An 11,771-nucleotide genomic window follows, 5' to 3' on the forward strand; every position below is an offset into this window, starting at 1 on the left:
GGCAAGCGGAAGCCACAAACAAGACACTGATAAGGATTCTGAGCAAGATGATGGATGAGTTTGGGGGGACTTGGTCCGAACAGTTGATAGTAGCCCTATGGGCGTATCGCACTTCGAAGAGAAAGCCAACTCAAGCAGCTCCTTACTCCCTTGTGTATGGGTCCGAGGCAGTGTTACCTATAGAGTTGGAAACGCCATCTGCTCGAATGGCTCTCGCCTCGGGGATGGTATTGGAGCCTCGAACCACCAGATTGGAAGCATTAGAGGAAAAGCATGACAGAGCTGCAAAAGTCATGGAAAGGTATCATGAGTCCATCGCCCGAGCCTATAACCAGACTGTGATACCAAGGAAGTTTGAAGAAGGTGATCTAGTATGGAAGATTGTAGACCCAATCATGCGAGGACAGCCTTTGCCCAAGTTTTCTCCAAAATGGGAAGGGCCCTACAAGGTGGTTCGGGCGAGCTCAAGCGGGTACTACAAACTTGTAAGGGTTGAAGACGGCTTCCGAACTGGCCCGCTCAATGCAAAGTTTATCAAGCATTACTACCCATAGTTGGACTCATCTATGTTGAAATTCATTTTCACTTTCTTACTTTGTCTAAAAGTTGTATTTCCCTTACGTTATGAAGAAGCTGGTTTTCTCTATGGTATATGTTTGATCCCATCACTTACAGTGAATCTATTATACTTTTGTCAAGAAAGTTGAAGAACTAATGAGAATATTTCAGCTTTTATAAACATGTGCATATGATTGTTCTTTCCATTGTATCATTCGAAATAAATATTTTATCAAGTAGAATGAGAAAACAATGCGAAAATATCCAAACAACAAAAATTTTGTCATTTCATTGCATTGTCCTAGATAAAACATTTTTATCGAAAGGGGCAAGAAAGTAATGATAAAAAAAAAAAACTCAATCTTTCCTAAAGACACCCTCGAAGAAGCTGCCCGTCACATCTACATCTGGAGGACAAACAGTAGAGTGTGCCTCTAAAGTCTCCAAGGCCCGAGCATAACCCGACTCAAGTTCACGAAGAGTTGCCTTTGTCTCATCTATAGAGGTGCGATAAGAGGCAAGCACAGACATAAGTTCCAGCCGATGACTAGCGTTCGAAGCTATATCCAGGCGCTTCCGAAGCCATGATAAGTCCACTTGGTGACGCTCCATGTCAGAGATCCCCTGATACGCCGTCTCGACTACTTTTCCATTAAGGTCACACAACCGTTGCGTGTCCAAGCTATATAAGATAGTGGCAAAAGACTCGAGAAGAGCAGTCTGAATGAGTGGACACTGGCAAGCAAATGAAGCAAAGGTCTCCGGGTAACTTGAATGCACAAGCTGTAGAACTGAAGCAAACTCAGGAGCTACCCAATAATGGAGAAATGATACTTTGCCAGAAGTCGAAGGAGGAATTGGGGCCGGAAAACTGCTAGTCTCAGGAATCTCCCCAATGTCTATCGGGTTAGATGAACCACCCGAAGGGGTAACTCCCGGCAGAGGTCCCGAGCCTGAGAATGCCGAACGATAAGGGGAAAGACCAAAAGCATCACTATCAATGTGGAAATCACTGAGATTCAAATCCAAAATATTCGAAGGCACTGGCGATGAAGAACCTCTGGCAGTCGTCTCAAAGGCAGGTGTTCCCCCTTGAGAAGGAGAACCGTGAGGAGTTACAAAGAGAGTCGGAGTAGAGTCCGGGGCAGGTGAAGACGGGACCCCGGTAGCAGCTAACACTGGAGCAGAGTCTGAGGCAGGTGAAGGCAGGACCCCGGTAGCAGCTAACACTGGAGCAGAGTCTGAGGCAGGTGAAGGCAGGACCCCGGTAGCAGCTAACACTGGAGCAGAGTCTGAGGCAGGTGAAGGCAGGACCCCGGTAGCAGCTAACACTGAAGAAAAGATAAGGAAGCCTTATTAGGGGTAGGAAACATGAAAGCCATTTGAGTAAAGATTTCTCACAGATAGAAGTAAATGACAAACTTCAGAAAGAAAGATTACCAGAGGGAGAATCAATATGCAAAGCCGGAGCGACTGAAGGACTCCTAGCATCAGCAAGGTCACTTGGCCGTATAGAGAGCACCTGATCGATCTCAATGTCTGACGAAGCCTGAACAGTAGCAGTCATCCCTGAAGAAGGAAGGAGGGCCGGAGGATGAGAATCACCATAAGTGCCAGAGCGAGTCTCAGAGATCTCTAGCACATCTACCTCCACACCATTCCCAGAGGCGCACCTCACCTCTACATTGCTTCTAGAAGCATGGCCCGCGGCATCAATTCCTGTGGCATCAGTCCCTCCAGCAATCTCAACGTCAGAACGGTGAGCCCTAATAAACTCGTCACCAAGGTAGTGCTCCTCCTCAGCTACGGTAGGGCGGTGACGACGCGTGCGTGGAATAAGGTCACAAAAATGATCGGAGGACTCAGCCTCATCATCATCGTCATCTATAATTGCTATACGAGGGGTGCGCATCTTCACAAGTCTTGCAGACAAAGGGAGGGTGTCGTCCAAGTCTGAGTCCGGCCTGGGGGAGGCAGCATGGCCAAGAGCCACGGTACTGACGACGTCAACAATCGCAGGATCCTACACAACATGGGCAAATAAAAGTTTTCATTTTAGAAGGTATAGTCGCAAGAAGGAAAGTAGCTTCAAATCAAAAATTTCGGGTACCTCATGAAGCCTTTTGGAAAGGCGAGGAGCGGAAGGACTGGCATCAGAAGTCCTCTTGTGAGCCATCTTCTTAAGGCGGGTCGTCCGAGGACCAGAGGCCTTATTCAAAGGGACTGGCTCTGGAGAAGTAATTGCCAAACTAGAAGCAGATGCCCGAGCAGAAGGGTCAGTTGGAGCAGATGAAGTGAAGAAACCCTCGTACATGTGGTCAGATTTTCGGCTCTCGGGTAGCCGAAGAGAAGAATCCTTCTTATAAATCGGCGGAGGCAAACATACGGTCGGTCTGCTCTGGACAAATGCAATAAACGCATCGATATTCTTCTGCCAATACCGCCTGAAAGAGGGGGTGAAACCCCCTACTCGGCTCAAGCCTGGCATCGTCAAAGAGCCGGATATGGGAAGCACGGTGTGTACAAGCCCGCGACTGAAGCGCCCGTAGCTCGCTGAAAATGATAATAAAGGAGGTGCTGGCCCCGAGGCACATTGATCAAACCCGAATTGACATGCTACGCGGTCAGGCCTATAAACGGCACTATCAACGCCTTCCTCATGCCACACCGGTAATGAACTCGGACGGATCATAATCAGCATATCAACAAAGGGTGCAGGGATGTTCTTCGGCAAAGGAAAGGACACCGAGCGGGAGGAACCATGATAGATAAGCGGTGTGGCCACACCCACAGGTGGGCACACATACGGCTGTGCCACAAAGCGTCGGGGATCATCCACCAGAGTATTCAAGGATAAGGTGGAAATGGTACGTGACCACCGTGTAATCAACGGCTGGCAAGACTTCGCTTTCTCAAATGTCCGAGACCCATCAGTATCGAGCACGGGGATGCCATCTTTATCCACTATCTCCCGAAGAACTTCCGCCTCAAATACAGTCGGAGCAGGGGCAACTTTTGGGAACCTCTCGAAGAAGAAACATAGCAGGAACTGGCTGTGAATAAAGGAGACAGGCTCATATCGACCCACGGAGCGAACCATATCTCGATGTAGTAGATCCAGCCGATAGTAGAGATTCCCAAGAAATAGTGGAGCCAAAGGGATCCGATCTCCTCTGAAGAGCCTGACTGCCAAGGGGAAGACGAAAGGATTGAGGGAATCCGGAGGTGTGCTCGGAAGGATGAAGAATGAAAGGAAGCAAGCCAGAAATCCCAAGAAATAGAGCCTGGAGCCATACATCGGACCGGCCTCATACTCCCGAGAGTCAGGGTCAGCATCTCTGGCCAAGGGCTGAAGATCTTTGAAGAAGTGGCGGATCCATGCAGTATAGGAGGCACGGTCCGTCCTTACTCGACTAGTCCTCCTCGCTGAACCATCGAAAACGGAACTCCACCGACCACAAGTTTGAAGATTTAGCTTCAGAGATTGGATCAAAGAATCATCTTCGGGGGGTGTCTGCTCAGGGTCGAAGGCATCAGGGCCGGTCACTTCCAGACGCAGCAACATGAACACATCCTCAAGGGTGGGCCCCATCTCGTGCTGGCCAAGTATAAAGGTGTGTGTCTCGGTGCTCCACCGAAGAGCCATGGCTTCCAGGCTAGCATTGTTGCGACGGATGGATAGGGATCGAGATATTTTCACTGGGATCAATAGTCGGGCCTCTTGAAGCCGCTGACAGAAGCTCTTGTCCGAGAGGACATCATCGACCCACTCCCGCCAACCAAAAGGAGGGTTTGAGAAGGCCTTGAACTGAGGATAACAGTATGGAAAGTCCCCCCGCTCAATCCGAAAGCGTAGCACCGAGGAAGGAGAAATGAGGGCCTCATGTCCAGAGTCAGTGTCCTCAGTGAGACATAATGGAGCCGCCTTCGGAGATAGAAGAGAAGTGGTGAAGGTAGCCGCCCGCCAGAAGGGATCCTTCCGACCAAAATAAGGAGATTTCCTCCACTCAGATGCCAGAGGTACATCCCTTTCTTTCATGAGAGCCGGTTCCGATGACCCCGAGACAACATGTTTCTTTTGAGAAGACATATGGCTGAAATAACAGATATAAATAGTAAGGAGTTGACCGTATTAAAATTCAGAATATTGGAATTAAAGCAACACATTCGAATGAAATTTCGGCATCAACTATTCGTTTCTCTGAGAGTCCATGAATTCAACAAATTCTACGAGGAATTTTTTTTTTACACCAAGAGTCCAGGTTCAACCCCGGAAGTCATCAACAATTCTTTTTCTCGGGTGTTCCTCAAGCTCAACAAATTACAGTACCGATATGTGTATCAACAACATACAGATTTTCAGTTTTCATCATCGATAAGAGATGCAATATCATAGGCCGTTTTGTGATGAAGTTCAATTGGGTCAATTTCTCAAAGTCACTATGTTCCATGTTAGAGGTACAATTTATACGAGGCTCAAAATTTGGACAGAGTGAAGTTCAATAGCAAATTTCAGGCCCGAGATCCGAAGCATATTACATTGCTCATCAGTAGTAAGATTCAATGGATCATTATGCAAATTACAAAAATGTCCTTTCCAAAGTCCATATTCATAAGCCCAGGATTTTCTCTCTCCATGTCAAAAATGGAGCTCAAATACTAGTCAACAAGTTATATTCGGCCTTTCCTCGGTGATAAAGTTCAACAAATTATGTTCAAGCCAGGTACCTCAATAAGGTTTCAAGTGCTAGTGCATGTTTCCATATGGCCAAAATCACGGTGTTTGAGCTAAAAAAAAAATATCATTGGGATTGCCACAAAAATTGAGTCCATATCCAGATTCAGTTTTTTTTTTATTATTTATTTATTTATTTTATTTTTATTTTCATCAGATTGCTTGAGCCCTCTACATTGCCACAAAAATATATTTATATATATTTAAATATATTTATATTCGGAAGAGGGGGTCGAATGTCATACTTACAAATTTGGGCAGTTAGAGAGGTGAAGTCCGAAGCCGATACTGGAAATTTAAGCTGAAATCAGAGAGGCTTTACAGACTGTAATCAACAAGACTGGGCTAGGCTTGGGCAAGACCACACACGTTGCGTTGAGAGGGCGAACGTGCGTGGTCAACGTCGGATAAGCTGAAGCCGGAAGCAGCTATGTGGAGCTAGGTTGGGCAAGACCACACACGTTGCGTTGAGAGGGCGAACGTGCGTGGTCGACGTCGGACAAGCTGAAGCCGGAAGCAGCGATTGATTGTGCACAAGCCAAGGCTAATGTGGGTAATCCGAGCTCTAAACAAAAAAAAATATATATATATATATGATAATCAATATATATGTATATATATTTGCCCAAAGTTTGTCAAGCAACAAAGAAAAAAAGAAGAGGGCTTTGAGCAAAGATTCAACTAGATCTTGAAGTCCAAAGATCAATAAATCCAAAGCAATGAAGAGAATGAACTTTGTTGAATCAAGACCAAAACCCATCAAAATGAGGGGTTCAAAAAATGGGTTTTCAGCAAGTGCTTAACTCACAGATTCAGGGGCAGCATAGTGAGGAGCCGGGTTATCAATCACAAGCGGTGTAGGCCGAGAATGGCGCACGAAGCAGTAGAAAGGATGGTTTCTGGTTGGTCATGGTTGGCTCACGGTGTGACAGTATCTGTAGCAGCATCGTCCGCTGAGATGGAGGAAAATTGTCAAATGCATCTAATGAACCCCTATGAAGATCATGCTGCTCGGCACTGCTGTGGAAGGATCCTGTAAGTAGAGAAAGCACACTCATTAAATACAAGCTGAGATGGAGGAAAATAAAATAAACATCCAATAATCCAGTAGTGTCAGGAGACATCTTATAGGAACAAAGAAAAAGATCTACAGTTTCCTGCCAATATAAATGTCCCCCCAGCCAAGCACTTCCTCTTATTGTCCAAAAAAAATTGAGAGCAGAAAATTTGCCCAAAATATGCAATTTTTGTTAAGAGAATCAACATAAAACTACTAAGGCAATTCGTTGTAATAAAATAACATGTACTTAAAAGTGCACTAGGGTATGGCACAGGGTTACAAGAGGAAGTTTATTATTACCAACTCCCGGGCAAGTAGAAGGTTCTGCCTTATTACCCTGACAAGGTGCAGCAAAAAGTGCATCCTTAAGTGAAGGTTCATTAAAGCAACTTGTTCCTGAATCTTCAAATGCCCGACATCTAGCAGGAGTCCTCCTTGCAAAAGCCAAACCAACTTGCTTTGACACCTATAGCAGCGTCTGTAACAAGCAGCAACCGTGGCTCATCTTCGGCGATGACGACGGCGCTCGGAGTTGCACCAACGAGCAGTGAGCTAGCGGCGGCGGCCTTGTGGTATTACAGATACGGAGCTCCTTTGAAGAATATGAAGTTTGGGTTGGTCTTGGTTGAGAGAGAGTGTCAGCCGAAATGAGTTTCAAAAAAAAAAAAAAAGGAAATAAGAGGAAGGAGAAGGTTGATCGGTTTCGGCGGCTGAACAAAAGAAAAATTTGGTGAGGCTTAGGGTTTTGGCACTTTCCTTAAATAAATAAAAAAAAGAGCATTATCCTTTGAATATACCCTCAGATATGTGTATATGTGTAATTGGTCTGCCGTGTGTGCCAAACAACAAAGGCACGTGTGAGCCTTAAAAAAAAAAAAAAAAAAAAAAAAAAAAGTACAAAAAAATTAAATTTTTGCTTGTCAATTTTTTTTGTAAATTGAAGTGCGTCATCAACTTTATCCGTAGGCTCTGTCGTGACAAAATGTTTTTTTTTTTGGGGAACGTGATGCGAAACAGGGTCGAAGAAATGACCGTATGCATGTCTGAGAAATTTAAAATTTCTCATACACGCAATGGGCAAATGTAAGAGGGGCTAATTTGAGCCCACTAAATTATTTAGGCCCAATAGCCCAAGATTAGTGGGCCCGAATTTATCGCAAGTCCAAGAATCGGTGGGCCCAGATTTATCGCCATCAAACGGATTGAATCGCTCTAAGCCTCGAAAGGGTTCGGATCCATGAACTTAGAGACTTACTCAGGCCCGGACTCGAAAGGGTATTAGGCAAGCCTAGAGATCCGAGGCACTCGGACTCGAAAGGGTTCGGATCCACGAACCTAGAGATCCGAAATACTTGGCTTCGAACGGATTCAGACGCAATCTAGAAGTCGCTCCGTTAATGAGTCCCAGAACACTTGCGGGCTCGGAGCTTTCCGGGATCTACGCACCAGAACCATGGGCGTAATGGAGTTCGAACAAAGGACCCGATCCCGAGGACGGTGAGTGGAGATAAATTCACTCTTCGGTTAAACTAGCCTATACCCGGGTCGAGGTGGCACGACCCCGGGGGGTCCATGAGACTCGGCAATATTTTGCGGCAGGACGTCCTCTGGGACTACCCCTGACCCTTTGGGATGATTGGGGATCATTGGTTAGGTGTGGCTAAGAAGAAGGGTTCGCCGAGGGATTGATCTCCTCTTCGGGGTTTTCTCATCCTCGGAGAAGTCACCTCCTCGGAGAGGTCACCTCCTCGGACAAGGTGGTTAGAGAGAATATCCCCCATGTGCCTTGCACATGGGCTCTATCCTACATCATGAGGTGCCTATAAATAGCACCCACCCATAGCTTTACAAGGAATGGATTTTGGAGATTTTTAACTCTTGGGAAAGAACTAATTTTCCTTTTCCATTATCAACCTTGAGAGTGAAAGTGGGAGATCCCTGGGAGAGCCTTGCCATTATTCTCTCTCTAGCCATTTTGCCTTCTTCTTCACCCAATCTCTTATCTCCATCATCTCCTTTGTTGTTGTGTTCCTAAGTTGAGATTATTGAAGAATCTAAGCCTCTCATCATATTCTAGAGAATTCGAAGTTGTTCTTCAAGGATCTTTGAAGATCTTCGAATTTTCCAACTCCTTTCTTGAACCCTCTCCTACACTCTCTTGCAAGATTATTTCAACAATGGAGAATATTGAACACATAAAAACAGTAGCTAAGCCATATATCTATGTTTGCAAGAAGGAATATGAAATTATAACATAATAAAACCCTCATCCTATCAAAATTTTAAGCATGCATGGTACTACTTTGCTATATATAACTTAACCACGCTTAGTCTTGCATATATAAATTATATAAATTTAGTTAGAGGTATCTAAGGGAGGATAGAGGTGATGTATTCTTACCTCAAGAGCTTTTGCAAACACTTCTCAAAACTAAGTTTGAAATTGATATTCACCAAGTACCCTCTCTTTTTCCTCTCTTTCTCTTCTCTTTTCTACTCTCTTTTTCTCCTCAGCTGCGTGAAAAGTAGAATGGCTGGTTTGAATGTGAGTTCCTTATGTAGGAGTTTGGGGCCCTTATTTATTTATTTATTTATTTATTTTATTCTTCTTGGCTTGGGAATTATGATCTACAAGGATAGACTTGTAAGATGTTTCTAAGCATGCTTTGGCAGCAGCCCCTTGGAAAGAAAACAGCCGGATTCCTCTGTCAAAAAATTTTGATTTTTTTTTTGTATGTTTAAAATGAAAATCAATGTGTATATATATATACATGTCCTAGTCACTAGATGTTTTTCTCCCTACTATCCTCTAACTAATTTGATTATTATTTATTTAACTCATTTAGTTTTCCACAACTGTGTTTAGATACAAAAATTTAATCACACAAGGATTAAAAAAAAATTATTTAAAGGAATTTAATGTCGGTGTTAATCATGATGCTATTAATATAATAATTTAATAATCATAATTTATTGACTTAATATTATTATTAATAAACTAATTATTTGTCCAAAAAATTTCAGGTTCTTACAAAACTAGTCCATAGATCATTTGGGTCTTTTCTAATTAAAAAATAAATAAAAAAATCTAAAGGTATAATAGTAAGCATTCGTTTGGCTAACTTAGTTGGGCTAAAAAAGTACAAAAGATAAAATAAGATAAATAAGCTAATAAGATAAAACATCACATCTAAACCATAATCATTTTAAGTTAAAAAAAACTATAATCATTTCACTTTTTCTTTACAAAAGTCAAAAAAATAAAAAAAAACCAAACCAAACCAAACGAATTGGAAAATTGTTAAAAGCTAACTTTTTAGCTCTTTTTACCCCCCCCTTTTTTTTTGTGAGAAAAGAAGTGGGTTAAAAAATGAGAAGTGACTTTTAACCCACTTTTCAAAATAGGTCTTAGTCCCAAACTAAAAAAATCTCAACTCAAAAAAGTCAACTAAAAAAGCCAATGTCAAATAGCGACTAACGGTTCGTTTGGGAAGTGAATTGGCTTTTTAGTTTTTTTTGTTATTTTGGCCTGGGCTAAAAAGTCTGGTTTGGAAAGGACTTTTGGTTTTTTTAATTTTTTTGAATTTTTTGTGAGAGAAAAAATATGATGATTATGAGTTTGATGTGATGTTTTGTTTTATTGGACTAAAAAAGTTTTTTTGTTTTTTGTGGCTATTTTAGCCAAAAAATTTCCAAACCCAACTTCCCAAACATAGACTAATAAGGGTCCGTTTGGGAAGAGCCATTCCAGGCTTTTTTGGCTATTTTAATCACAAAAGACAAAATAGACTATTTTAGTAACAAAAAACAAAACATCACATCCAACCCATAATCATTACACTCTCCTCTCACAAAAAAAGTCAAAAAATCAACCCACTTCCCAAACGAAGGCTAAATAAGTTATTATAATTAGAAGTGAGGTGTAGACAACTTCTCATAATCAATTTTTTTGAATTAAAATAAATTATTAGAATGAAAAATTGTTTCAAATAAATTTAATGAAACAATCCAAAATAATTTTTCTAAAACTAAAACTTATAAGTTGACTAAAAAAAAAGTCGCACCAAACACCTCTATCACCTAGAATGTTTTTGCTTAACAATATAATTTTTTTTTGTTGATAATATTGATAAATGCCCAAGATAGCCTTCGTGGTATTTTGAGGCATGCCATTGCCGGGATATTAACGAGGCCCATTAATAGTCATGACTTCGAATCAAATTATACTTAAGCTCCGTCTGGAAAGAAGGTTTCTATTTTTCGGTTATTTTAGTCATAAAAAATAAAATAGACTATTTTAATCATAATAAACAAAACATAACATCTAATTTATAATCATTACACTATTTTCTCACAAAAAAAGTCAAAAAGCTAAAAAGTCCTTCCCAAACCAAACTTTTTAACCCAAACTAAAATAGTTAAAAAAACTAAAAAGTCAAAAAGCCAACCCAGTTCCTAAATGGAGACTTATAAGTAGGAGTTTTCTATCAACACGTAAAATTAAGGCCTCATTTGACAAGAGGCTATTTTAGTCAATTAGTCAAAAAGTTATTAAATTAGTCAAAAAGCCAACAATCTATATCAAAAAGTCAAAGATTTTCTTTTCTCTCTACTTTTTGCACATCTTTTCGTAATTAGCCAAAAAGTCATCCCAAACATACAAGTTTTTTTTACCTACCTTTTTAGCCAAATAACTAAAAAGTTACTAAATTAACCTGATCCCAAACGAGGCCTAAGTTAAATGCTGATGAAAAACGTGTAGGAGGTGACCCAAGAGCAACTAGTTATGGAGATTGTTTTAAGATACTACTGTATACTTTATAATTGCACAAATATTAAACAGAGTTGCAAAGAATTTATGGAGGAGAGACAATTCTATTTGAAAAAAGATAGAAAAGTACGATTATCAAAATGGAATCTCTTGATACTGTTAAGACTTTTTTTTTTATAACAAATTAAGAGAAGCACTTTATGAAAGAATATCTACCGATCAAAGAATATCTCTCATTTTGTTTTTTGTTATGTGTTCTTCTTTCTATTGTACATAAAAAAAATTAAGGCAATAAGTGGTAGTTAGAGGGGACAGAATAAAGAGAAATAAATAAGAATTTATTTTTTGAACAAATAAAATAAAAAATTTAATAAATTTTGTAAACTATTCATAATATCAACGACCAAACAATTTTATAAACATAAATGGAAAAGAAAAATGCTTGGGAGCACTAATTAGTGCTCCCACTAATTAGGTGGTAGTGGGTCCCGTCATTAATGATGTGATGTTTTAGTCTTGGAGTTGTGTTTTTTTTTTTTTTTTTACTTTTTTAATGTATTAATGCTATTAGTGGTGATGTTTTTAGTGGGATGAATCATTGTTGAATAGAAAACTATAAACCTTAAAAAAAAAAAAAAAAAAAAAAA

The 11,771-nt window shown here is 41.0% G+C and overlaps 1 protein-coding gene and 1 long non-coding RNA gene across 2 annotated transcripts; both read right to left on the reverse strand.

Annotated features, from left to right (window-relative positions):
• Positions 1-679: 679 nt before the first annotated feature.
• On the reverse strand, positions 680-2,470 carry LOC145800897 (uncharacterized). Its single transcript, XM_082890650.1, has 2 exons — positions 1,999-2,470; positions 680-1,787 (listed from the first exon to the last, which is right to left on the reverse strand). Exons 1-2 carry the CDS (start codon positions 2,468-2,470, stop codon positions 916-918), a joined length of 1,344 nt encoding a protein of 447 aa, XP_082746776.1. The 3' UTR covers positions 680-915.
• Positions 2,471-5,450: 2,980 nt separating this feature from the next.
• On the reverse strand, positions 5,451-6,912 carry LOC145801449 (uncharacterized). Its single transcript, XR_014342954.1, has 3 exons — positions 6,690-6,912; positions 6,102-6,326; positions 5,451-5,858 (listed from the first exon to the last, which is right to left on the reverse strand). It is a non-coding gene; the product is annotated as an uncharacterized LOC145801449 (long non-coding RNA).
• Between the last annotated feature and the right edge of the window lie 4,859 nt (positions 6,913-11,771).

This window comes from Camellia sinensis, chromosome 10 (assembly GCF_055761805.1).
Source record: "Camellia sinensis isolate YWXY chromosome 10, ASM5576180v1, whole genome shotgun sequence".
NCBI lineage: Eukaryota > Viridiplantae > Streptophyta > Magnoliopsida > Ericales > Theaceae > Camellia > Camellia sinensis.